The 25781-nt window shown below is 42.5% G+C and overlaps 1 protein-coding gene across 1 annotated transcript in view; it reads right to left on the reverse strand.

Annotated features, from left to right (window-relative positions):
* si:dkey-288a3.2 (protein phosphatase 1 regulatory subunit 37) overlaps window positions 1–25781 on the reverse strand; it is a 244333-nt gene that overhangs the window by 210180 nt on the left and 8372 nt on the right. The window contains exons 3-6 of the mRNA XM_063057338.1: window positions 16104–16223; window positions 11715–11865; window positions 8757–8912; window positions 1523–1635 (exon numbers count right to left, since the gene is read on the reverse strand). Of these exons, the coding sequence (XP_062913408.1) occupies window positions 1523–1635; window positions 8757–8912; window positions 11715–11865; window positions 16104–16223 (540 nt within the window). The remainder of the gene's footprint in view (window positions 1–1522; window positions 1636–8756; window positions 8913–11714; window positions 11866–16103; window positions 16224–25781) is intronic.

A 25781-nucleotide genomic window follows, 5' to 3' on the forward strand; every position in this document is an offset into this window, starting at 1 on the left:
GGAAATAAGAATGGAGAATGGTGAAATGGTGGGGGGGGGGGGCAATTACCGGAAGTTCAAGAAATTGATGTTCATGCCATCAGGTTGGAAGCTACCCAGATGAAATATAACATGCTGCTCCTCCAACCTGAGTGTGGCCTCATCCTGGCAGCAGAGGAGACCATGGACTGACATGTCAGAATGGGAATGGAGAGTAGAATTGAAAGCTGTGAATACCAGAAGCTGCTGACGCTGTAGTGTGACCAGATGCTATAGTTTTGAAGACAGTATTATCCATAGTTATAAATATTAATTGTCCTCTATGTTAGCACGTAAAATACCAAATAAATGTATTGTGGATTTGACTTGTACTCCTAAAGGCTGTGAGTACCAACCCAGACTTGTTGGCGTCAGGAAGAAAGGATGAAGTCAGAAGGTGTGATGTTTTGTATGTGGCTTCAAAAGGAAGCATTGTCTATGCATTGTCTATAACTTTGTAAGTAGCGATTGCCTTTTGTGTTTAGCATATAAATATCGAGCCCATATTGGGCTAGCAGACCTTTCCACTGAAAGTGTCTCCGTCCGTATGATGCCTGCTGTACCTTGTTGTGTCGAATAAAGAAGCTGCTTTGTATCTACCAGTGACTCTGTCTCTCTGGTGATTTCATCCACGCCACAACACTACTAACTGTTATATTTTTGGACTGTGGGAGGAAACAGGAGCATCCAGAGGAAACCCACACGCTTCACAGGGAGAAGGTACAAACTTCTTACAGGAGGTACCGAAACTGAACTCTGAAATCTGGAATGTCTCGAGCTTTAGTACCATGCTGTCCACTACGTATCTGTTCGTTTAAAAAAGTTGCAGGGTTATAGGGAAAGCCCAAGGAAATAAAACTGATTGTATTGCTTCACAAAGACCAACTGCAGGCACAAATGGGACAAGTGCAGTGATTATATAATGCTATTTTATTGTTAACATTAGTGACTCAGCATGCAGGATAAAGAACATGGGAGACGAGTCATTCAGAGCATAAGCTTTGGCATAGATTTGTGAGCTGATATGGATAATTATACAATTTTGCACCATAAATTCATGATAAATGCTTCATTGACTAAAGCAAGCAGCAACCATTGGCTTCACTTCTTTACCTTACACTACTCACGGCTTCCTTTTCAGAAAGTCAATCATATTTCATTTATCACCGCAAAACAAAGGACTACAATAGAATGGAGCAGCACAGTAGCATAGCGGTTAGCACAACGCCTTACAGTACCAGGGACCTAGGTTCAATTCCCAGGCCAGAAGGGCATACTCTGCACTGTATGTCAATAAAAAGTCATTAAACATATCCACGAGGATAAGACACAAAAAATAAGCGGTGATATGAATGCCATCACATTGGGTTTCACATTGTTTCCAGATCTTAAACTCAGAGTTCAAACTTTTGCCACTTTGAACTCCTTAGTCAATAAACATTCCTACAATATATGATCTATAACTGCAATACTATTGCTGTTTTTTTTGACTCCGTTAACTTACTAGAATGGCAGCTAAGTGAGTCATTCCTTTGTGAGTCAGTTTGTTGTTCCAAAGAATAAGTGTTTTCAGTCCTTGCTTCTGTCCTTTAAGACCTTCACAGATGTCCTCCAGTCCTAGAAACAGATATGACTTATTAACCTTTGTTAACCTTACTCACAATGTTATGTACTTTTCAATCTTGTATGTCATGGTCTGATCCGTTGCTGACAGCATATGCAGTACAAGCAAGGATGTACAAGAGCTTCAAAGTTTTAGGAACAGCTTCTTCCCCTCTGGCACCAGATTTCTGAACAGGTCCATGAACACTACCTCAGTATTTTGCTCTCTCTTTTACACTACTTGTTTGTATATATACTCTTTACTATAACTTACAGTAACACACACAAAATACTGGAGGAACTCAGCAGGTCAGGCATTATCTATGAAGAGGAATAATGAGGAACATTTTGGGTGAGACCTTACATCAGGACCCTAATGAAGGGTCTTGGTCTGAAACATCAGCTTTTTATTCTTCCTCATAGATGCTGCTAGACCCGCTGAATTTTTTGTGTTGTTCTGGATTTCCAACATCTGTAGAATCTCTTGTATTTGAACTTAATGGTAACTTTTTATGTATTGTACTGTGTTGTAGATGCAAAACAAAAAGAATTCATGATATAGAGTTTTGTATGTCAGTGGTAATAAACCTGATTCTTCAGTAAATGCTGTCACTGAAAATTCAGTAGGAATTATTTGTTATTAACTGGCCTACAGAGTGTTGGACAGCTCTCTCTTCATGGCATAGTTTTCCACAATAATTTGAAACATTTGCTCATTTACGCTTATCCTTTATGCAGTGGATTCTAATTGATTGGGCCATCAGTTAATCGGGGGCAGCGGCTTATTTGGGACCATTCTTAAGCCTGATTTATACCTGTGCGTACGGGCTATGCCGTAGGCCTGATTTATACTTCTGTGTAGCCCTATGCCGTAGCGAGCATGTGTTGTGTCTACGTCGCTCTGCAATTCACCGCCAAAACGCTAGTTGGCGGTGGGATTTCTATGCCACTGTGTTGAGCTTCTCTTGAGAGACATGGACGAGGAAATGCATTTCAAATATTTTCGGATGTAGGCAGGTAGATATGATGATTTGGTTCAACGTCTCCAACCATTTATTTCGCCTCAGTGTACAGTCATGGTGGAGGAAAGCAACCACAAGTGCGATGCTACCAAGCAGACCAATCACGGATGTTGCGGTCAGCGTCGCCACGACGTCTGAGTTACTTTTTTGGGGAGGTGCACGTCATCCTACAGCGTAGGGTACGCAGTATCTATGGCGTACATTTGACACAGAAGTATAAATCAGGCTTCAAAGAACAAAGACTAAACAAGAAAATAGCTGGAATTTCCTTTGTTTATTTGGTATATTATGCCACTTTATTGGGACAGCCTTCTGTTGCCGAACAGTTTTGAATTTGTGACAATCATGTGCATTTGTATGGCTGTTAGATACTACACCATGCTTATAGTGAGCAGTTATTAAATAGCGTTGCATGTGCTTGTGTTTTCCATTCAGGCTGATGAATTTTGATTCAAAAAAACAACTATTTTTGATGATTTTATGATTATTTTTTGAAATTTAAAAACTTGAACCCTTGCCAAAATGCCTCAAGATTTGACACTTGCCAAAAAATTTACAATTAGCGGCTATGCCGATATTGTTCATTTACATTTAATCAAAAGAACACAGCAGTTTACACTGGATGGATTCCTCTGTGTTCTAATTTGCACTCTATTTCATATAAATACAGAATTTATTGCTCAGTTAAACAGTAGTTTGGCTTTTTTAATACTACTTTTAACTGTTTTGTAGTTTTTAACTATTTCCATGAAACTTCAGCTAATAGGGGCAGCCAGTTAAATTGGCCAAAATGTACTGGTCACGGTGTGTCCCAATTAACTGGAATCGACTGTTTTAGTGCCACACGTTCAGCCTTATTGATCCAAGTTTCAGCATAGAGAGTGGGAAGACCAGAATTAGGAAGATTATACACTTTAATATGTGGCTAAGGACTTGGTGTAGGAGAGAGGGTATAAGATTTTGGATCATTGGGTTCTCTTCCAGGGAAGGTGGGACCTGTACAGAAGGAATGGTTTACACCTGAACTGGAGGGGTCTAATATCCTAGCAAGAATGTTTGTTAATGCTTCACGGTGAAGTTTAAACTAGAATTGCTGAGGAATGGGAAGCAGAGTGTCAGAACAGTCAGTAGAGAATTTGTGGAGGCAGATGTTGTTAAGTCTTCAGACAAAGTTCGGAATCGAAAGGTTGAGCATGGTGCGACTGGTGTCCTGAGCTTTCTCTACTTAAATGCAAGAAGTATCACAGGAAAGGCTGATGACAGTGCTGAAGATGAGGTAGCTGGTTTACAAACAGAGGCAAATGTGCAGTGAAGTGAGGCTGTAGATTAGGCAAAATTTCAATCAACAAGGCAGACACAATCATAAAGGGTGAATACAGGATTGAAGGTGTTATATTTGAATGGGTACAGTACATGGAATAAGGAACTTGTAGCACGGTTACAGATTGGGCAGTATGATGCTGTAGGCATCACTGAATCATTGTTGAAAGAAGATTATTGCTGGGAGCTTAATGTTCAAGGATACGCATTGTGTCAAAAGGATAGGCAGGAAGGCAGAGGAGGTGGTGTTGCTCTGTTGGTAAAAAAATGAAATCAAATCATTAGAAAGAGGTGACATAGAGTCAGAAGGTGTTGAATCTTTGTAGATAGAGTTAAGGAACTGAAAGAGTTAAAAGACCCTGATGAGAGTTGTATACAGACCCCAAACAGTAGTAAGGGTGTGGCCTACAAATTACAATGGGAGATAGAAAATTTATGCCAAATGGGCCATGTTACAAAGACATGGGAGATTTCAAAATGCAGGTAGATTGCGAAAAGCAGGTTGATACTGGATTCCAGGAGGGGGAATTTCTAGAGTGCCTACGAGATGGCTTTCTAAAGCAGCTCATGGTTGCTCAGCTATTCCGGATTGGGTGTTGTGCAATGAACCAGAATTGATTAGAGACCTTAAGGTAAAAGAACCCTTAGCAGCAAGTGATCCTAATATGATCGTATGAACCCTGAAATTTGAGGAGAAGCTAAGCTCAGATGAATCAGTATTACAGTGGAGTAAAGGGAATTACAGAGGTATGAGAGAGCAGTTGGCCAGAATTCATTGGAAAAGTGCACTGACAGGAATGACAGTGGAGCTACAAGGGCTGGAATTTCTGGAAGCAATTCAGAAGGCACAGGTTATATGCACCCCAAAGGGGAAGAAGTATTCTAAAGGAAAGATGACACAACCATGGCTAACAAGAGAGATCAAAGCCAACATAAAAGCCAACGAGAGGGCACATAACAGACCAAAAACTAGTGGAAAGTTAGAGGATTGGAACGCTTTTAAAAAACAGCAGAAAGCAATTTAAAAAGTTATTAAGAAGGTAAAGATGGAATATGAAAGTAAGCTAGTCAATAATATTAAAAGAGAATACCAGAAGTTTCTTCAGATACAAAAAGTGTAAATGAGAAGCGAGAGTCGATATTGGGGACTGCTGGAAAACAATGCTGGAGAGGTAGTAATGGGGGAGAAGGAAATGAGTGAAGAACTGAATTTTGCATCAGTCTTCACTGTGGAATACACAGGTTGTATTGTGGAAGTTCCAGATGTCAGAGGTCATGAAGTGTGTGAAGTTACCATTACTAGAGAGAAGGTTGTTGAGAAATTGAAAGGCCTGAAGGTAGATAAATTACTTGGACCAGATGGTGTACACCTCAGGGTTCTGAAAGATCACTAGATTCTGGAATGGTTCCGGAAGACTGGAAAATTGCAAATGTCTCTTCACTCTTCAGGAAGAGAGAGAGGCAGAAGAAAGGAAACTGTAGGCCAGTCAGTGTGACCTCAGTGGTTGGGAAGATGTTGGATTCGATTATCAAGGATAAGGTCTCAGTGTACTTGGAAGAGCATGATACAACAGGTGGTAGTCAGCATGGTTTCCTCAAAGGAAGATCTTGCCTGACAAATCTGTTGGAATTCTTTGAAGAATAGCAAACAGGATAAACAAAGGAGAATCGGTTGATGTTATGTCCTTGGATTTTCAGAAGATCTTTGATAAGGTACCACACATAACGATGCTTAACAAGCTACAACTCTGTGGTATTACAGGAAATATCCTAGCATGGATAAGGTAGTGTGTGATGGCAGGATGCAAAGAGTGGGAAAACAAGGAGGCTTTTCTGATTTGCTGCTGGTGACTAGAGGTGTTCCACCGGGGTTTGTGTTGTGACTGGTTCATTTTACACTATATATCAATTATTTGGATGATGGAATGTTGCTTTGTTGCAAAGTTTGCAGACAATATGAAGATAGCTGAAAGGGCAGGTAGTTTTGTGAAAGTAGAAAGGCTACAAAAGGACTTAGACAGATTAGAGAATGGGCAAAGAAATGGTAGATGGAATACAGTGTCAGGAAGTGTATGCTCATGCACTTGGGTAGAAGAAATGAAAAAGTTGACTATTTTCTAAATAGAGAGAAAATACAAAAAAAATGAACACAAAGGGGCTTAGGAGTACTTGTGCAGGATTTCCTAAAGGTTAACTTGCAGGTTGAGTCTGTGGTAAGGAAGGCAAGTACGATGTTAGCATTCATCTCAAGAGGACAAGAATATAAAAGCAAAGATGGAATGCTGAGACTTTATAAAGCACTGCTGAAACCTCACTTGGAGTATGGTGAACAGTTTTTGGCCCCTTATCTTGGAAAGGATGTGCTTTAACTGAAGAGGGTTCAAAAGAAGGTTCATGAAAATGATTACAGGATCGAATGTCCTATCATATGAAGAAAATTTGATGGTCCTGGCCCTGTATTCACTGGAACTGTCATGGTCTGGTCCGTTGACTCCTCATTTCAGTTAATTTCCTTTTCCCCATGTTCTCCCGGGCTCCTTGATTAGGGCACCTGATCCTCACCCGAACCAGCATCATAGAGACTCTGGCTTACATCTACTGGGCGCTCGACTGTCACCTGAGCCAGTGCTGCAATGCACGTTCCTGGCCACCGAGAATAGTGAACTCTAAGTTACTTCAGTGCCTGGGGTTGCTTTGGGAATTCTGTCCCTTTATGTTCAGCTAAGTGATTGCCAGCCGTTTGCCGCTTCACGTGCTACTCCGAGCCAAGACATGAATAGTCTTTCGTTGTTGGTTTTGTTGTCTCGTGTCCAGCTGAGGATTGCAGGCTGTTTGCCGCTACCCCGAGCCAAGATACAAGTTGTCTGTCTTTGTTTGGTTTGTCGTCCCGTGTCCAAGTTCGAGTCCCAGCTCCGTGTCTGAGTATGAGTCCAAGTCCAGGTTCTGTGTCTGAGCCCAAGTCCAAGACCAGGTTCTGCGTCCGAGCCCAAGTCCAAGTGCAGGCTCCATGTCTGAGCCCAAGTCCAAGTCCAGGCTCCATGTGCGAGCCCAAGTCCAAGTCCCGGCTCCATGTCCGAGCCCAAGTCCAAGTCCAGGTTCCGTGTCCAAGTCCAAGTCCAGGCTCCATGGCCGTGTCCAAGTGCAGGTTCCTCCAGTTTGTTGTCCAGCATTTACGCCCATGGAAGCATCTAATCCTCGCTCTCCGGCCTTCCTGGTATCTATTAATAAACACACTTCTGTTAATGTTACCTCCGTGTCCTGCACTTGGGTCCGCTCCCTGCGCTCTTTGTAACAGGAACTCAGAAGAATGAGGGGTAACCTCATTGAAACCTATCAAATGGTGAAAGGTCTTGATAGAGTGGATGTGGATTGGATGTTTCCTGTGGTGGGAGAGTCTAAGACCAGAGGACACAGTCTCAAAATAGAGGGGTGTCTTTTTAGAATGGAGATGAGGAGAACTTTCTTTAGCCAGAAAGTGGTGATTCTGTGGAATTTTTTGTCACAGGCAGCTATGGAGGCCAAGACTTTATGCATATTTAAGGCAGAGGTTGATAGATTCCTGAATGCTCAGGACATGAAGGGATATGGGGAGATGTCAGGTGACTGGGGCTGAGAGGAAAACCGGATCAGCCATGATGAAATGGTGGAGCAGATTCAACAGGCTAAATGGCCTAATCCTGCTCCTATATCTTGTGGTCTTATAAGTGATCTTCATGTTCATATGTAGAAAACTGCTACAAAGATTCAGCAGAATTTCAAATATAAAGCATTGTAGGTACATATTGCTCCCTGGAGCTTAACACAAGCTCATTAACTAATGTGCCATAAATAATACCCATCAGAGTTGCAACACACTGGAAAACATGGAGCTAGACACAGCATTAATGCACTAAGTGACTGAAGGCACCAAGTTTCCCTCTTGACTCAGCAGTAGGATTTTCATCGCTGACTCAAGAGAGTTTAAGAACAACTCTAACAATTTCATAGTAAACATTATCAAAAAACATATATGTCACCATATACTGTTCTGAGATTTACTTTCTTGAAGGCATACTTAATAAGTCCACAGAATAATAACCACACCGACTTGGGTGTACAACCACTGTGCAAAAGACAACAATCTGTATAAATACAAAAATAAATAATAAATAAATAAATAAATAAATAGATAGATAGATAGATAGATAGATAGATAAATAAAATCGAAAACATGAGGTGAGGAGTCCTTGAAAGTGAGTCCATAGGTTAGGGAATATTTCAATGATGGGGTAAGTGAAGTTGGGTGATGTTATCTCCTTTGATTCAAGTGACTGATGGCTGAGGGGTAATAACTGTTCCTGAACCTGATGGTGTGAGTCCAGGGGCTCCTCGACCTCCTTCCTGGCGGCAGCAACAACAAGTGAGCATGTCCTGGGTGGCGGGGGGTCCCTGCTGATGGGTGCTGTTTTCATGTCGATGTGCTCAATGGTGGGGAGGGCTTTACCCGTGATGGACCGTGCTGCATCCATTACTTTTGGCTGGATTTTACATTGGTGTTAACATTTGAGCAGGTAACGTAGGTTGGCACCTAAATGCATTACGGAGGGAGGTGTACAGGGTGTGCATCTTGATGAGTCATTGTAATATTTGTAATCAGCCTGTGATCTGCAGTTGTGCTGTCACTGTCACAACACTGAACTGGACAAAGATGGGTAGAACAGATAACAGTCACATGATGGCTCAAGAGCCTGGTTCTGTGCTACAAGTCTCTATGAGTTGTTTTGGCTTATCTGAAAAAGCACGACAAGTATTTACCTGTGTTGAAGATACAGTTGTTTTTAAGGTCTAATAATTGTATGGTACAATTCACCTGCAACAGATCTCGCAGGTGCATCGAGTCTTGAACACAGTTCAGGTTGTTGTCTGCCAAGTAAAGCTCCCGAAGCACTTGGTTCATCTTCAGGGCACACACTGAGGGAAGTGACATGGAAAAGAACAGATTTAGTTGCACAAAGTGTGGGAACAGCAAATGAAATCCCGAAAAGACTATCACACACGCAGTGCCGGAGGAATTCAGTGGGTCAGGCAGCATCTATGGAAGTGAATAAACATTTGACGTTTTGGGCCGCGACCCAACTCTCCTGACGAAGGGTCTCAGCCCAAAATATTGACAAGTCCTGATGAAGGGTCTTGGCCCTAAAGATTGACTGTTTATTCATGTTGATAGAGGCTGCCTGACCTGCTGAGTTCCTCCAGCATTTTGTGTGTGTTGCTCTGGATTTCCAGCATCTGCAGAATCTCCTGTGTTTATCAAAAAAACTATAGTCATTCTTGGAATCCAATTAATGCAGCAACCAATTTGAAAACATCAAGATCCCGAAAATGACAATGTAATGATAGTGAAGCAAAGAACAAGATCAAGCATGGATCAACCAGTACCCATGTATGCTCTGTAGCTGTGCTCATTTTTTATAGTTAATCTGCTCCCTGTGACCTCAAAGCTTTGGTTCTGCAATTTTCCTGCAGGGGAAGTTGGCTATGAATGACATCTAGTCTTCCAGAAAATGGAGCCCAAGGCCCTGTTCCCAGCACCACCCTGATGGCCTTGAAGAACAGAGAGTTTTAAACACGGTCAAAATTGATTTAAATTGTGAAATTTTAAAATTATTTTAAAACATTAAACACACTATGAATTTAAACTAAATACTTGCACAGACCTTGAATCAAGTTCACGTTTATTCTCATTCAGCCATACACATGTAAGCCAATAAAGAAAACAAATGTTCCTCTGGACCAAGGTGCACAACACAGTACATATAACTCACACACAACACATAAAGTAATATTACTACAAATAAATTAACAAATAATAAGATGTATTAATATCACAAGTTAAAAAATAAAAGCTATAATGATATGGGTGCTTCATACGTGGTGAGAACTGGGTTCTGGCAGGGAGTTTAGTTGTCTTATTGCCTGGGGGAAGAAGCTGTTTCCAGTCATAAAAGTCCTTGGCTTAATGCTATGGTAACCCCAGCCTAATGGCTGAGGGTCAAATATAGATTGTCGGACAGATGGGAGTGGTCAATGCTTAGGACACTGTGTACGCAGCGCTGCTGGTAAGTATCGCAGGTGTGTGGAAGAGAGACCCCGATGAAGGTGATCACATAAATGGAGCTGCTCTCAGTGCACCAGCATTGGCTGACATACAGAATAGGGGCCAGGTTCAAAGTACATCTCGATTCTTTGCTCAGGAAGTTGCAGAACACCACTGTATCCAACAGATCCCCTAGTCTTCTGTACTGGACTTCAGTGTGCTAGCACTGAAGCCTGTAAGGCACTGCAGCAGGTTGCTGATCTATCTGCATGGCTCGGCCCTGTCCACTCTTGTGATGTTAGTAGAGAGATCAAGATCGGCTAAGACACCAAGAATATCTCCCTCGAACTTCCTTGACATATGACAGTGTATTGTTGATGGCCAGCTGCGAAGTCAAAATGTGATTTGATTCCGACATCTTGTCTGAAAGATGTCACCTCTGACAATGTAGGCCACCCTCTTGTTGCCCCAAAGCGTCACCTGTGCTCTTGAACAGACAAATCCTGCAAGTGAGGAGAGAAAGTGACAAACTGACCCTTGGCTGGCGATGAATTTTAGTTCATTGCGTAACATAGTCACATACTACTTCTTTGTGCATAATTTGAATGAAGTTATTAACCAAAAGGATAACAATTGCAGTAAAATACCACAATAATTTTTACATGCCCGCACTAAATAGTGCACTGCTGACGTTAATTATATTCCTTAATGTTCTAACTTACTCCTTACATCTTACAAAGCCATTTGTTTTTATGATTTGATTTGGAATTCAAAGAGATTGATTTTTTTATGATAAAAATGCAAGAAGATAATCTTAACCATGCAGCTTTGATTTATATCCCTATATCTATGATGTATCGTCCCATCTCAGCATCCTACCCTGAGTCAGTCAATTTGGATTGGTTAGTTTTACGCTCAGTGTTGATATCAGGAACTGGTACATCAAAGGTCTGTCTTGAGCATAATCTTCTATCCAGCCAGGATCTCAAACCCATCCTTATGTGAACACATTTTGTTTTAGAGCCATAGAGCACTACAGCACAGAAACAGGCCCTCAGCCCATCTTGTCTGTGCTGAACTGTTATTCTGCTGAGTCCTGTCAACCTGCACCTGGACCATAGCCCTCCATACCCGTCCCATCTATGTACTTGTCCAAATTTCTCTTAAATTTTGGCAGAACAAATGCATGGTGATTAGCATAATGCTTTACAGTACAGGTGACCGGGGTTCAATTCCCCCCCCACCACCCCAGTAGGGAGTTTGTATGTTCTGTCGTGACTGCATGGGCTTCCTCCAGGTGCTCTGGTTTCCTCCCACAGTCCAAAGACTGTGGTAGGCTGATTGGTCATTGTAAAATTGTCCCGTGATTAGGCTAGCATTAAATTAGAGGGTTGCTGGGCAGTGTAACTCAAAGGGCTGCTCTGCACTGTATCTCAATAAATAAATAAACAGATGACAGAACTGAAGCCACATCAACCACTTCTTCTGGCAGCTCATTCCACCCTCTAAGTGAAGAAGTTCCCTCTCAGGTTCCCCTTCACCTTTCACCTTTAACCTATGGCTTCTAGTTCTAGTTGCAGCCAACCACAGTGGAAAAAATCAGCAGATCAAAATTTCCTTGATCTGATAGCAGTCTGATTACCCTGAAAGACACTCAGGTTAAATTAAAGTCTTACCTAACAGCATCAGTGAGCGGCCACTCAACCTGGCATTATCCAGTCGTAAGACCTTCAGATGATGGTTAGCTTTCAGTCCTCGTGCCACACAGGAGACTGTGTTGTCCATCAAAGGGATTCCAGATGCCTCAAACTCCTGCAAGCTGTTACTCTGAGGAAATTAAAACAGTCATTTTATTCAAGTTATCAAAATGGACTCAAAGTAGACTAAAATAAAGAGTAAACACAAGATATTCTGCAGATGCAGGAAATCCAGAGCAACACACACAAAATGTGAACTCAACAGGTCAAGCAGTATCTCAGCAGAAATGAATAAACAGTCGTCATTTCAGACTGAGACTGTTCTGGGCCTGAAAACTTGACTGCTTATTCACTTCCATAGATGCTACTGACTTGTTGAGTTCCTCCAGCACTTTGTGTAAAATAAAGAGTGTTTAAGATGTTAATGCCGGCAGATGGATCTATCGAGCTGGCATTATCAAGGAAATTTTTTTATCTGTTTTCCGAATGCTGGTATCACTGTAAGTATCTGCATTTATTGCAACAAACGATCTGGAGGAATCAGGGTTTCGACCCAAAATATCGTCAATTCCTTTCTTTGTACAGATGCTGCTTGACCTGCTGGGTTCTTCCAGCAGATTGTTAATAGCTCTAGGTTCCAGCATCTGCCATCTCCAGTGCCAGCATTTATTACCTGTCCCTAATTATTCTTGAACTGAATGATTTGCTAGGTCTCTCCACTGGGCAGGTAGAGTAGGCCATGATGAAGTTAGTCTCAATTAGGGCTGAAAAATGCCAGATGGAATTTAATGCAGACAAGTGTGAGGTTTTGCACTTCGGTAGAACTGAGCAGGTTAGGTCATACACTGTGAACAGTAGGGCACTGAGGAGTGTGGTAGAACAAAGGGATCGGGGGATATGGATCTGCGGACACGATGCTCATAATTCATTGAAAGTGGCGATGGGAATACCCATGGCTCGGCATGGACTAGATGTGGCAAAAGGCCTGTTTCTGTGCTATGACTCTATTAGGTAAAAATGACAGAGAAACACACACAAAGTGCTGGAAGAACTCAGAGGGCTGGGCAGCACCTATGGAGAGCAGTAAACGATTAATGCTTTAGGCCAAGACCCTTCATTGGGACGTCAGGATTAAAGATAACAGAACACTTCTCGCTAAAGATATTAATGAACCTGCTGAAGTTTGATAGTATGCTGGTAGTTTCAGATCTATTAATTGTAGTAAGAATTTTATTTCAGGTTTGTTTTAATTAGCTATATTTTAATGAACACCACTGAGGAATTCAGACTCACGTCTCCAGATCATCAGTCTTGGCCTCCGGAGTGCAAGGTTAACAGCACTTTTTTATATCTGCCTCCTCAGCTAATGTACAAGTGGTTTCCCTGGGAACAGTGACCTTCATTAAAAAGGTTAGTTTGAGTTAAGTTTTTACTTACTTTTCTGTACTTCATGTTATATTTATATTTTTAATTAATATGCAGTAGTTTAATGCATTTCTTATCTAAATGTATTATTTATGTTTTACAATTATCTTTTAAACAATTAACACCTTTTAATTATTTAAATCCACTGAGACTATTTTTAAATGGCTCCAAATATCAGATGCAACACAGACAAAATTCTGGAGGAACTCAACAGATCAGGCAGCATCTATGGAAATGAATAAACAGTTGACGTTTCAGGCTGAGACCCTTCAACAGGACTGCCTGTTGCATAGATGCTGCCCAACCAGCAGAGTTCCTCCAGCATTTTGTTTGCTTGGCTCTGGATTTCCAGCAACTACAGAATTTCTCATGCACCGTGTATCAGATCATGTCTTTGACCATTATAAACAGTCAAAAGCCATCAGTGGTGCTGGTGGTGGGCAAAGATGGAGAGGGCCCAGAGGAGGTTCACAAGGATCACTCTAGGAGTGAAAGGCTTATCATATGAGAAACATCTGATGGCTCTGGGTCTATACTCGCTTCAATTCAGAAGGATGAGGGGGGATCTCATTGAAACCTTTCGAATGTTGAAAGGCCTAGACAGAGTAGATGTGGTAAGGATGTTTCCCATGATGGGAGAGTCTAGGACAAGAGGGCACAGCCTCAGGATAGAGGGACGCCTTTCAAAACAGAGATGTGGAGAAATTTCTTTAGCCAAAGGGTGGTGAATTTGTGGAATCTGTTGCCACATGCAGCTGTGGAGGCCAGGTCATTGGGTATACTTAAGGCAGAAATTGATAGGTCCTTGATTGGGCATGGCATCAAAGGTTATGGGGAGAAGGCCGGGGAGTGGGGTTGAGGAGGAGATAGAAAAAAAGGGTCAGCCATGATCGAATGGCAGAGCAGACTCGATGGCCAGATGGCCTAATTCTGCTTCTATGTCTTATGGTCTTATGGTCTTATAGTACTACCTCACTGTCTGATACCTGAAGCCTAGTCACCAGTTGAAGCCTGCTCCATGTACAATGCAGCAGCAAGGGCAGCAGCGGGAAGCAGCATGGTGATTGAGTGTAGGTGGTGGTGTTGTATTAGATTGTATGTATAATTGTTATTTTCTTTGCAGATTAACTTTCTCATGATAGCTTGTATTTTATGTAATTAAAATTCAAAGAACATATATGTCACCATATACAACCCTAAGATTCATTTTCTTGTGGAGATTCTCAATAAATCCATAATAAAATAATAACCATAATAGTGTAAGGTAATGTAAAGGATGGACACATAAGCATAATTGAGTTTCAACCACCGACACTTTAAGGTGACGTAATGACATGAAGTTTTTTTACCATGCTCAATGTTCTGTGTTTGGTTGACAATAAAGGAATTGTTACAGTTTCCCTTAAACTTCAAACACCTCTGCCATTTTATTTACGAAAACTGCAACAGAATCACTGAAAGACCATACCAACTTGATTAACTCTTATCTCCAAATATGAATGGAATGTCTTATTTATGGTATAAAAAGAGCTGAGCACATTGGCCTGCCATCTTTATCTCTTTGTTCTTAGCTATTAGACTTTTGCTGCTCTGCATTTCCTATTCTTTTGTCCCCTCAGTGCTTAATGTAATGGTAGTGAAACAAGAAGCCTCTTTCTTTACTTTTGAAAGGACCTCAGATCAATAACATCAGAATCTGACAGTGGGACGGATCAGCTAAAATCCTACCCCATGTTGGAGGAGACATCGTACAGGACAGAAGAAATAGTCACATAGGTATCTTCAATGAGCTTGATCAGGACAAAATTGATGATTAGTGATGGACCCCAAATTAACACAAGAGACTGCAGATACTGGAATTCAGAGCAAAAAAATTGCTAGAGGAATCCAGTGACTTGAGCAGCATCTGTTGAAGGGGTGGATGTTATTTTTGAAGAAAACACTTCAAAGATATCATCAAAATGAGCCAGAGAAATGCAACATTACATCTAAAATCAGGGAAGACATTCCAATCAGTAGAAACAGCTGGAGGAAATCTGTTCGAGGGAGAGCTGTGCTACATGAGAACGAGCTCCACTGCACCAGAGAACAATCAGCAGCTGTGAAAGGAGATTCTGAACAACTAAAAGACTCAACCACTAACGTTAGCCCCCACTGACTCTTGCCCACTCTGCAGCAAAATATGTGGATCCTGGATCGGTCTCTACGGGCACCTGAAGACCCACCAATAAACAACCCCTTAAGAAAACACCATACCCAACTCGAGTGATGGCAAACAGGTGGCAGGAAAGGAACTGTTGATACTTTGGATCAGATCGCGCTGGTAATAAAGAGGATGGGGTGGTGGGTGGTAGGTGATAGGTAGACCAAGGAAGGGTAACAGATGATTGGCAAAAAGAGCTGGGGGTGGGGTGTGGGGTGTAAAGGATGGAGTTCAGAGAAGGTGAGTAACAGGTGAAAGCAGACATTTGGGCAGAAATTGGTGAAAGAAATGAGATTGCAGTTGAGTGACACAGTTAGCTTTTAAACTTAAATGAACAACAAAACAATTGTTATGTGGCTGTTGGAAGCAAAAATGTCTGCAAAACAGTCCATGAATTTCAGCTCCTTCACAAGTTAGAAGAAACTATAGCTGTAGGTCTTGGGTTAAGGAAGAAAGGTGAAAAGTTTTAGGGGAGGGGAGACTTCTTCACTAAGAGGTTGGTGAGAGTGTGGAACGAGCTACCAGCGCAAGTGGGGGATGAGAGCTTGATTTCAATGTTTAAGAGAAATTTGGAAGGGTACATTGATGGTAGGGGTATAGAGGGCTATGGTTCTAGTGCAAGTCGATGAGATTAGGCAGTTTAAATGGTTTTGGCATGGACAAGGTGGGCCAAAGGGCCTTTTCTGTGCTGTCCCTTTCTATGACTCTGTGACACTCAATATATGCTGTAGTGCTGCTACCTTCTGAATCAGCTGAGCTGCTGCCATCCAGCCTCTTGTTCCAATGTTCCTGCTGAAGGAAATTCTGAGGCAGAGTGCTGAGTCATAATATTTCATCATATCAAATAGTGCAGATGCCCCCTGAAATCACAAGAGTCACAGTAATCAGAGACTTAAACTGCCAAATGTCTTTCATCTGCTAAACCACACTTTTCTTTGGGAGAACGGAAATTTGAATGTTACATTTCACTGTGGTAAGGGATGTAGAGACATGACCCAATAGCACTGACCTCTTCTGACCTGTTCCAAGTTAGCATATTTCAATCAATGCAAATGGAAAGCTGGAGGTTTAAATCTGGGGCAAACTGCTCTCGACTGGCTGGAAGAAACTGGAGTAAAACACACAATGCTGGAGGATCTCAGCAAGTCAGGCAGCATCCATGGAAATAACAAACAGTTGAAATTTCAGACCAAGACTCTTCTTTAGGATCAGAAAGGAAGGGAAATAGCTAGGAGATGGGTGAAGCCAGGTGGGTGGGAAAGGTAAAGGACCAGGGAGGAAGGAAACAGACAGAAGAGGAGAGTGAATCAAAGGTGAAAGGGAGGGAGGAGAGGACTCTGGGGTGGTGACAGGCTAGTGTGAAGATATAAGAGGCCAGAGTGAGGAATAGTTAAGAGTCCCTAGGTTATTTACTCTTTCTCAGAACACATCCTTAGAATGGACAACTAAACCATCTGCTCAAAGCTGACAATGTCTTCCTTTGAAAATGTTACTGAAGGTCCTCAGCCTCAACAATTAACATAGAACACAGCCCCCTTTTTTTTTATCCTACTCCAAGATCAATCTAACACTTCTCCCCTTCACAGCCTACCATCTTTCAACCATCCACATGCTTATCTACAAGTCTCTTCAATGTCCCTACTGCATCTGCCTCTATGACCATCCTTGGCAGTGTGTTCCTCGCACATACCACAATCTATGTAAAAACCCCTCCCTCTGGCATCTCCCCTACAATTTCCTCCAATCACCTCTCGTACTAGCTACTGCCACCCTGGGACAAAAGGTTCTGGCTGTTCACTGCATCTATGCCTCTTATCATCTTATACTTCTCTATCAGATCACATCTCAGCCTCCTTCACTCTGAAGAGAAAAGCACTAGTTTGTTCAGTCTTTCCTCATAAAACATGTTCACTAGTCCAGGTAGAATCCGCTAGGCCTCCTCTGCACTCTCTCTGAAGACTTCACATCCTTCCGACAATGAGGCGACCAGTACTGAACACAATACTTCAAGTGTAGTGTAACCAGATTTTTATAGAGCTTCAACATTATTTATTGGCTCTTGAACACAATCTCCCAACTAATGAAGGCCAACACACAATACGCATTCATAACCACCCTATCAACTTGTGTTGCAACTTTGAGGGCTCTATCAATCACATCTATGGATGTGAACCCCAAGATCTCTGTTCCTCCACAATGAACAGCCCTGCCATTAACTGTGAGTTCAGCCTTCAAGTTCAACCTTCCAAAGTGAAGTGCTTCATATTTTTCTAGATTGAACTCCATCAGCCACTTCTCCCCCCAGCTATGCATCCCATCCACATCCTGCCCATACCCTGCTGTAACACTTGTGGTAGCCAAGTCTCTGTAATGGCCTCAATGTCATTGTTCCGTATACTGATTCATGCTCTAAATTAATCATCCTTGTTCCTGATATTTCTTGTATTAAACATATTTCAATCCATGTAACTGACTGCATTTGTGCCCTTTCCATAGCCTGTCCTGTACAGTTTACACATTGCAACTACCTTTACACTAACTGTTCCATCCTCTGACCTAACACTCTGGGTCCCATCCTCTGCCAACCTGGGTTAATCCCTCCCCAACAGCTCCAGCAAGCCTATCTTCAAGGTTATTGTTCCTGAGAGTAGGTATGACCCATCCCTACTGTACAGGTTATACCTTTCCCAGAAGAGATCCCAATGATCCAGAAAGCTGAAACCCTGCTCACTGAACCAGTTCTTCAGCCACATATTCAATCTGCCAAATCATCCTATTCTTACCCTCACTAGAGTGTGGCACAGGCTGCAACCCAGAGATGCTTCTTTTCAGCTTCCTTCCTAGCTCCCTATATTTACTCTTCAGAACTTCATCCCTCTTGTTGTTGTTACCATCATGACTTCTGGCTGCTCTCCCTCCCCTTTAAGAGTGCTGTGAACCCAGTATGAGACATCCTGATTCTGGCACCGGAGGGCTAACATATCATCCAGGAGTCTCTTTCACATCCACAGATTCTCCTGTCAGTTCCCTACTACATCTGCTCTCCTGTTCACCCCAATTCCCCTCTGAGCCACAGAGCCATACTCAGTGCCAGAGAACCGGTTGCTGCAGCTTTTCCTGACAGGCCATTTCCCCCCACCCCCAACGGTATCCAAAAATGGTAAATTTATTATTGAGGGGCTTGTTTGTTCCCTTTCCCTCTCCTGACGCTCACCCAGATACCTGCCTCCTGCAACTTAGGTGTTATTGTCTCCCAGTAGCTCCTAACAACTTCTATTCAATTATCTATAGGTCATTCACTTCTACTTCCCCTGCACAAGATTCAAGATTCAAAATTTTTTTATGCAATTCCAGTAGACAAAGTGTAAAGAAGAATTGCTACTCTGTCTCTGATGCAGCACAATAAATCACAATAAGTTAAAGGATATGATAATAATAAAAACACAATAAATACATACGAGGGGTGATTGATAAGTTCGTGGCCTAAGGTAGAAGGAGTCAATTTTAGAAAACCTAGCACATTTATTTTTCCTACATTTACACACTTAGTCCAGCGGTCGTGGAGCATACGGATCCCTTCTTTGTAGAAGTCGGCGTCTTGGACCTCCAGAAAATGGTCCACAGCAGGGGTGATTTATAAGTTCGTGGCCTAAGGTAGAAGGAGAAGAGGAGAAACTTCAAACTTTCTGCATTTTCACTCAAAGAGTTGAACTGCACGTGCATGTAACGAGAGCTGTATAACTCATCTCCTTCTACCTTAGGCCACAAACTTATCATCACCCCGCTGTGGACCACCTGAAGGTCCAAGACGCTCTCGTTACATACAGATGCAGTTCAGCTCTTTGAGTGACAATGCAGAAAGTTTGAAGTTAATAACTCATTTCCTTCTACCTCAGGCCACGCACTTATCAATCACTCCTGCTGTGGACCACTTCTACAACGAAGGTATCCGTATGCTCCACGACCACTGGACTAAGTGTGTACATGTAGGAGGGGACTATGTTGAAAAATAAATGTGCTCGGTTTTCTAGAATTGACTCCTTCTACCTTAGGCCATGAACTTATCAATCACCCCTCGTAAGATAGCTTATATACATACATCGATTGATTGAATGTGCATGAAGTGACTCTAGGCACAGGAATGTCTGTACACAATGTGACTCTGACAGGAAGTGATAAAGTAGTGATGGTGGGTTAGTGAGTGGAGTTGTTGATCAGCCTTACTGCCTGAGGAAAGTAACCGTTTTTGAGTCTGGTGGTCCTGGCATGAATGCTGTGTAGCCTTCTCTCTGATGGGGGTCCATGAGCAGAGTGGATGGGATCATTCATGATGTTACTGGCCCTTTTCTGACACCTTTCTGTATATATGTCCTTGATGGCGGGTCGGCTGATGCTGGTGATGTACTGTCCGTTGCAGTAGTTTCCATACCATGCAGTGATGCACCTTGTTAGGATGCTCTCTACTGTGAAGCTGTAGAACGAGATGAGTATAGGTGTACAGAGTCCAACTCTCTTCAGCTTCCTCAAAAAGTAGAGGTTTTGGTGAGCTTTCCTGAATGTGTTCTGGGACCATGAGATGTTGTGCAAGATGTGCACCCCCAGGAGTTTGAAACTGCTTGCAGATTTCACTGCTGTGCAGCCAGCGTGTGAGCGGTGTGAGCTCTCCTGAAGTCAATAATCTTCTGCTTTGTCTTGTTGACATTGAGGAAGAGGATATTAAGAAGAACCTAGTCTGTAATGAGCTGCAACCAGATGCATTTCTACAGATGCAGTCAGCAGGGACACTGGAGGTCTCCTTGACTTCTTATTTTGTACAGGAGGAGCACACCACTGCCCAGCGATCCATTCCCGCTGCTCGACTATGCAACAATAAAGAAAAGGAAATGACAGAAACCTTGACCTAGTCTCTGGCTTTTCTTGCAGAAGCCTCTTGAGAGATACCCTCAGGTCCTCACTCTAACCTTTCCGCTCACACTCTTTCTGCTCCCTCCTTTGCAATGAGCTGGCAAGTCGCCATGAGTAATCCTCTAGGCAAAGGTCAGTTAGGACCTACCTGGTTCTGACAAGATGAATCTTTATGCTTTTTTGCAACAATGGTTCCATGAGTCACATTAGAACGATTGTGGTACTTTTATCCAATCCAGTCTCTCTGGCATTCCCTTCTGAGGAATGTGTAGAGGAAAGTGGAATTTGTATAGACAAGTAAGATGATCAGTACAGACGTAATGGACAGAAGGATCAGTTTCTCTGCTGTATAAATCTTATGACCCTATGGTAAACCTGCTGGTCTTTAAGTGTAGCTTCATTCGGTTTGAGTAGACAGAATAGCTTTGTAATAATATTTGGTGATGGAAGATGAACAAAATTAATCAAGAATGTTACCCAAGATATCTTGATTTTCCTTGTGTGAAATTTTCGGATTATTGTTCTCTGCAGCTGTTTCACTGATGCTATACTGCATTACACCCATATTACCAATTAACCTACAATCTTTGGAATATGGGGGGAAACCAGTGCACCCAGAGGAAACCCACAGGGTCATGGGGAAAATACTAAAGCACTTTACAAACAATGGTGGGAATTGGACCTGGATCACTGGCACTGTAATAACATTACACTAAACACAATGCTACTATGTCGTTTGTACGGTACCAAAGTTTATAGATTTTGTAAGATCACACAGTTTGTGGATTTCAAGACACGTCCTCAAAGGAAGCTGCTCAGTGAGATGCTGCATTTCAAACAAGCTTTTGATATGTCCCAGAGAGTGGAGACAGTGATCGAACAAACACAAGATTTACAGTGAAGGCCCAGAGTGTTAATAAGATAGGCTCAAGTCATGCTGGTCTGTGGGAAAGAGACGAGACACATGTAGGGGAAATATTATCATGTCTACTGAATGCAGGCGCAAGGGGTCAGTTGTACCAAGGGCTTTTATCAACAGAAAAGCAAGACCATGACAAACCCGGCGGGAGGAGAAGAGAAGCAGCGCGCCACGCGTGCGCAGCCCTCAGATGAAAAATGATATTGTAACTGTTAAATAGGGGCCGTGGACAATTTTGATTTGATGAAGATGGACGTGAAAGCACAGAGGAACATCTGGAGAAATTTCTGAAACGCTTGTTCGCTGCTGTCGTTTCTGTGCGGTCGGGAATCTTTCAGAGAGTAGGCCTCAAAATCCCCGGCTTTGCCTGCTGTTGGTGACCGAGAAGGAGGTCGAATCGTTCGGATAGTGATTGCGCTCAGTACTCGGTGTCGGAGAGCTGATCAGAGCTCAAAGTTTTCGGATGACTCAGAGTCGGACCGTGGTCGGGTATGGCAGGGAGAGTTTTTCTTCCTTCTCTCCATCTGCGTGAGATGTGGGATATTTGAGTGACTTTGAACTTTACTGTGCTCATGGACTTCTTCATCAAGTTATGGTATTATTGCACAGTTGTAACTATATGTTATAATTATGTGGTTTTGTTAGTTTTTTTCAGTCTTGGTCTGTCCTGTGTTTTGTGATATCACACCGGAGGAAATATTGTATCATTTCTTAATGCATGCATTACTAAATGACAATAAAAGAGGACTGTGTGTCCTCATAATCTAAACTCAAGCAGCATAAGGTCAATTGGAAAGGATATGCCAAAACTTGGTGGAAAATGTGGTGAACATAAGAGATCCTGTGATTGCCAAAAATCCAGAACAACACACACACAATTTTGAAGGAACTCAGCAGATCAGGCAGCATCTATGGAAATAAATAAACAATCAAAGTTTCAGGCCAACACCCTTTTTCAGGACTGGAAAGGAAGTTTGATGCTGCCAGAGCAAAAAGGTTGTGGGGGGTGGGGAAAGAAAAGGAGGACTAGCTAGAAACTGATAAGTGAAGCCAGGTAGGTGGGAAAGGTAAAGGACCGGAGAAGAAGGAATTTGATAGGAGAGGAGAGTAGACTATGCAAGAAAGGGAAGAAGGAAGGGCAACAGTCGGAGGTGATGGGCAGGTGAGGAGAAGAGGTAAGAAACCAAAATGGGGAATAGAAGCAGAAGTAAGAGGAAAGAAAAAAAAACTAGAAGGAGAAATCTATGTTCATGCCATCAAGTTGGAGGCTACCTAAATGGAATATGAAGAGTTGCTCCTTCATACTGAGAGTGGCCTTATCATGGCAAAAGAGGAGACCGTGGATCTACATTTTGGAACAGAAATGGAAATAGGATTTAAAATGGTTGACCACCAGGAAATTCCACTTTTGGTGGATGGAGCAGAAGTGCTCGACAAAGCGGTCCTCTAATTTATGTTGAGTCTCACCAATGTAGAGGAAGCTGCATCGGGAGCACCTTTTCATTCTGACATCTTCCCTCTATCTTTCCTCTCCTGAAGAAGGGTCTCAGCCTACAATGATAACTGTTCATTCATTTCCATAGGTGCTGCCTATCCTACTGAGTTCCATTTGCACTCTGTGTGTGTGTGTGTGTGTGCGTGTGCGTGTGTTGCTCTGAAAAGTGTGGTGACCCATATGAATCAAAGGCATTGTTCATGTCGTCAGAGTTCAACTGAACCTTTGCAAAAATCTGGATATACTGAAGAAAAGAGAGTGCCATTGAAACATGACTCTGGTGCTTTAGTCTTGATGGTGTGTGAACAGGAATTTAAGAAACATTGACAGATGGTATAGTGAAACTTAAGGAGTCATTTCCCTTTCTTGGTACCTACACTGAGGAAAGGATCAAGGTGATTGGGAATGTGTGAGGTTACAGTGAGAAGCAGTAACAGGGAAGCAATGCTCATGTTGCAATCATTCCAGGGCAAGGATCCAATTTGATAGGCTGGGACTTTCCATCAAAGGTAAAACTAGATTGGGGGAGTTTACGAGGATGAACAAATCATTTATATTTGACGAGTACTCTGATGTGTTTTGTGATTTGAAGGTATGAAATCTAAGATGTTTGAAGGATGCTACACCTTGGTTTGACAATATACAACCTGTACCTGAGCGTGTGAAGCAAGGTTGGGAAGAGCTGAAGGGACCATAGAGAGCAGGTGCTTTTAAATCAACTGAGTTTTCAGTCATCCCTGTACTAAACACAGACATCACTAGATGTTCTGGATATTACAGGGTATGAAGAAAGAAACAAAAGCAGACAGACACCCCTCAACTCTCTCTGAATGAGGGGGAAATCTCATTGACACGTATCGAATATTGAAAGGCCTAGATAGAGTGAATGTGGATAAAATGTTTCCTTTCATGGGGGAGTCTAAGACCAGAGGGTACAGCCTCAGAATAGAGAGACATTTAGAACTGAAATGAAATGAGGAGGAATTTTTTCAGCCAGAGGGTGATAAATTTGTGGAATTCATAGACACAGATCACTATGGAGGCCAGTTCAATGGGAATATTTAAAGTGGAGGTTGATAAGTCCTTGATTAGCCAAGGTGTCAAGGGATATGGGGAGGATGTAGGAGAATAGGGTTGAGAGAGATAATAAAACAGCCATGATGGAATGGAAGTGCAGACTCGATGGACCAAATGTCCTCATTCTGCTCCTATATCTCCTGATCCCTCTCCTCCATGTACTTATCCAAATGTCTCTTAAATGTTGCAGTTGTACTCACCTCAACCACCTCCTCTGGCAGCTCATTCCAGATGCTCACTATGCTCTATGTGAAGAGTTACCTCTTAGATCTCTTAAATCTCTCCCCTCTTATTTTATATCTGCACCCTCTAGTTTTAGACTCCCTGAGGAAAAGATTATGACCACTCATCTTATCCATACCCCTCATGGTTTTAGAATCCTGTATGAGGTCACCTCTCATAGGCACAAAAAATGTCGGTTATTGGAACAAATCTTTGAGAGTTCCACACACATTTCATTCGTGCTTCATCTGAATGACAGTCACGTGATAAAGCCTCATCAAGACCCAATAAGGCATCATACACCACGATTGTCAAGAGAGGCTTTGCCAGAATTGGAATTGACTTGCCAACTGAGACTCAGACTGAACTGAACTCGTGTCATTCACAATAAACAAGGAGACCACCTAAGATGTTAAAAGTTTTCATCCACTTTGAAAGAAGATACTCAAGAGATGAAATTCCTTTGAAAGATGTTGTGATTGTACTGATGTCAACTTCCTCCAGTGGTCGGATGATGGCAAGAAATAAAATGGCCACAGACAAAAAGCATCTGTTAAAACTACTGGACAGTAAATGTTATTTCTACTTGATATTTATCAGGACAAAATTGTTACGTTATGATACCCACCATGCCCTGGACATACCCTCCAAAAGGATTAGAAGGATTAAGGATGGAATAACCACCTGTGTGTGAATCTGTGGAATTCATTGCCATAAACAGCTTGGGAGGCCAAACCGTTGGGCATTTTTGAAGCAAAGGTTGATAGGTTCTTGATTAGTCAGCGCATCAAAGGTTATGGGGAGAAGTCAGGGAAATGAGGTTGAGAAGGAAAATAAGTATACTCAATGGGCTGAATGGCCTGATTCTGCTCTAGTGTCTTATAGTCATGGTTTTATCCTGTGTCAGCCTTTTGTTTTCTCCTCAACAAGTATAGTAGTAAGTGAAGGAAAAACCATTAAATTAGATCTCTGTAGCAAGTGCCATGGGTGAGGCAAAATGGGCATAAACACAAAATAATCTGCAGATGCTGGGGTCAAAGCAACACTCACAACATGCTGGAGGAACTCAGCAGGTCGGGCAGCATCCGTGGAAAAGACGGTCGACGTTTCGGGCCGGAACCCTTCATCAGGACTGTAGAGGGAAGGGGCAGAGGCCCTATAAAGAAGGTGGGGGGAGGGTGGGAAGGAGAAGGCTGGTAGGTTCCAGGAGAAAAACCAGTAAGGGGAAAGATAAAGGGTTGGGGGAAGGGGAGCAGGGAGGTGATAGGCAGGAAAGGTGAAGAAGGAATGGGGGAAAACACAATGGGTAGTAGAAGGAGGCGGAACCATGAGGGAGGTGATAGGCAGCTGGGGGAGGGGGCAGAGTGACATAGGGATAGAGGAAGGGAGGGGGAGGGAATTACCGGAAGTTGGAGAATTCTATGTTCATACCAAGGGGCTGGAGACTACCTAGACGGTATATGAGGTGTTGCTCCTCCAACCTGAGTTTAGCCTCATCATGGCAGTAGAGGAAGCCATGTATGGACATATCTGAATGGGAGTGGGAATTATGAAGTTGGGGCTGGTGCTGTTGTAGACTGGTGGGACATGATTGAGAAAGGTTATGAGAGTAGACTCGACTGTCCTGCTCCTTGTCCCAGTGTTGTGACCTTTATAAATTTGAACATAGAACATAGAATAGTACAGCACAGTACTATTTGGCTTGTTATTCTGATAGCTTTGACTTTACCACTTGTGCTATAATGTTCTTTCCCAATTAACTGTGGGTGCCAAGGTAGCGTAGTGGTTAGAGTGACACTA

This window comes from Mobula hypostoma, chromosome 1, assembly GCF_963921235.1.
Source record: "Mobula hypostoma chromosome 1, sMobHyp1.1, whole genome shotgun sequence".
In the NCBI taxonomy this organism is placed as follows: Eukaryota; Metazoa; Chordata; class Chondrichthyes; order Myliobatiformes; family Myliobatidae; genus Mobula; species Mobula hypostoma.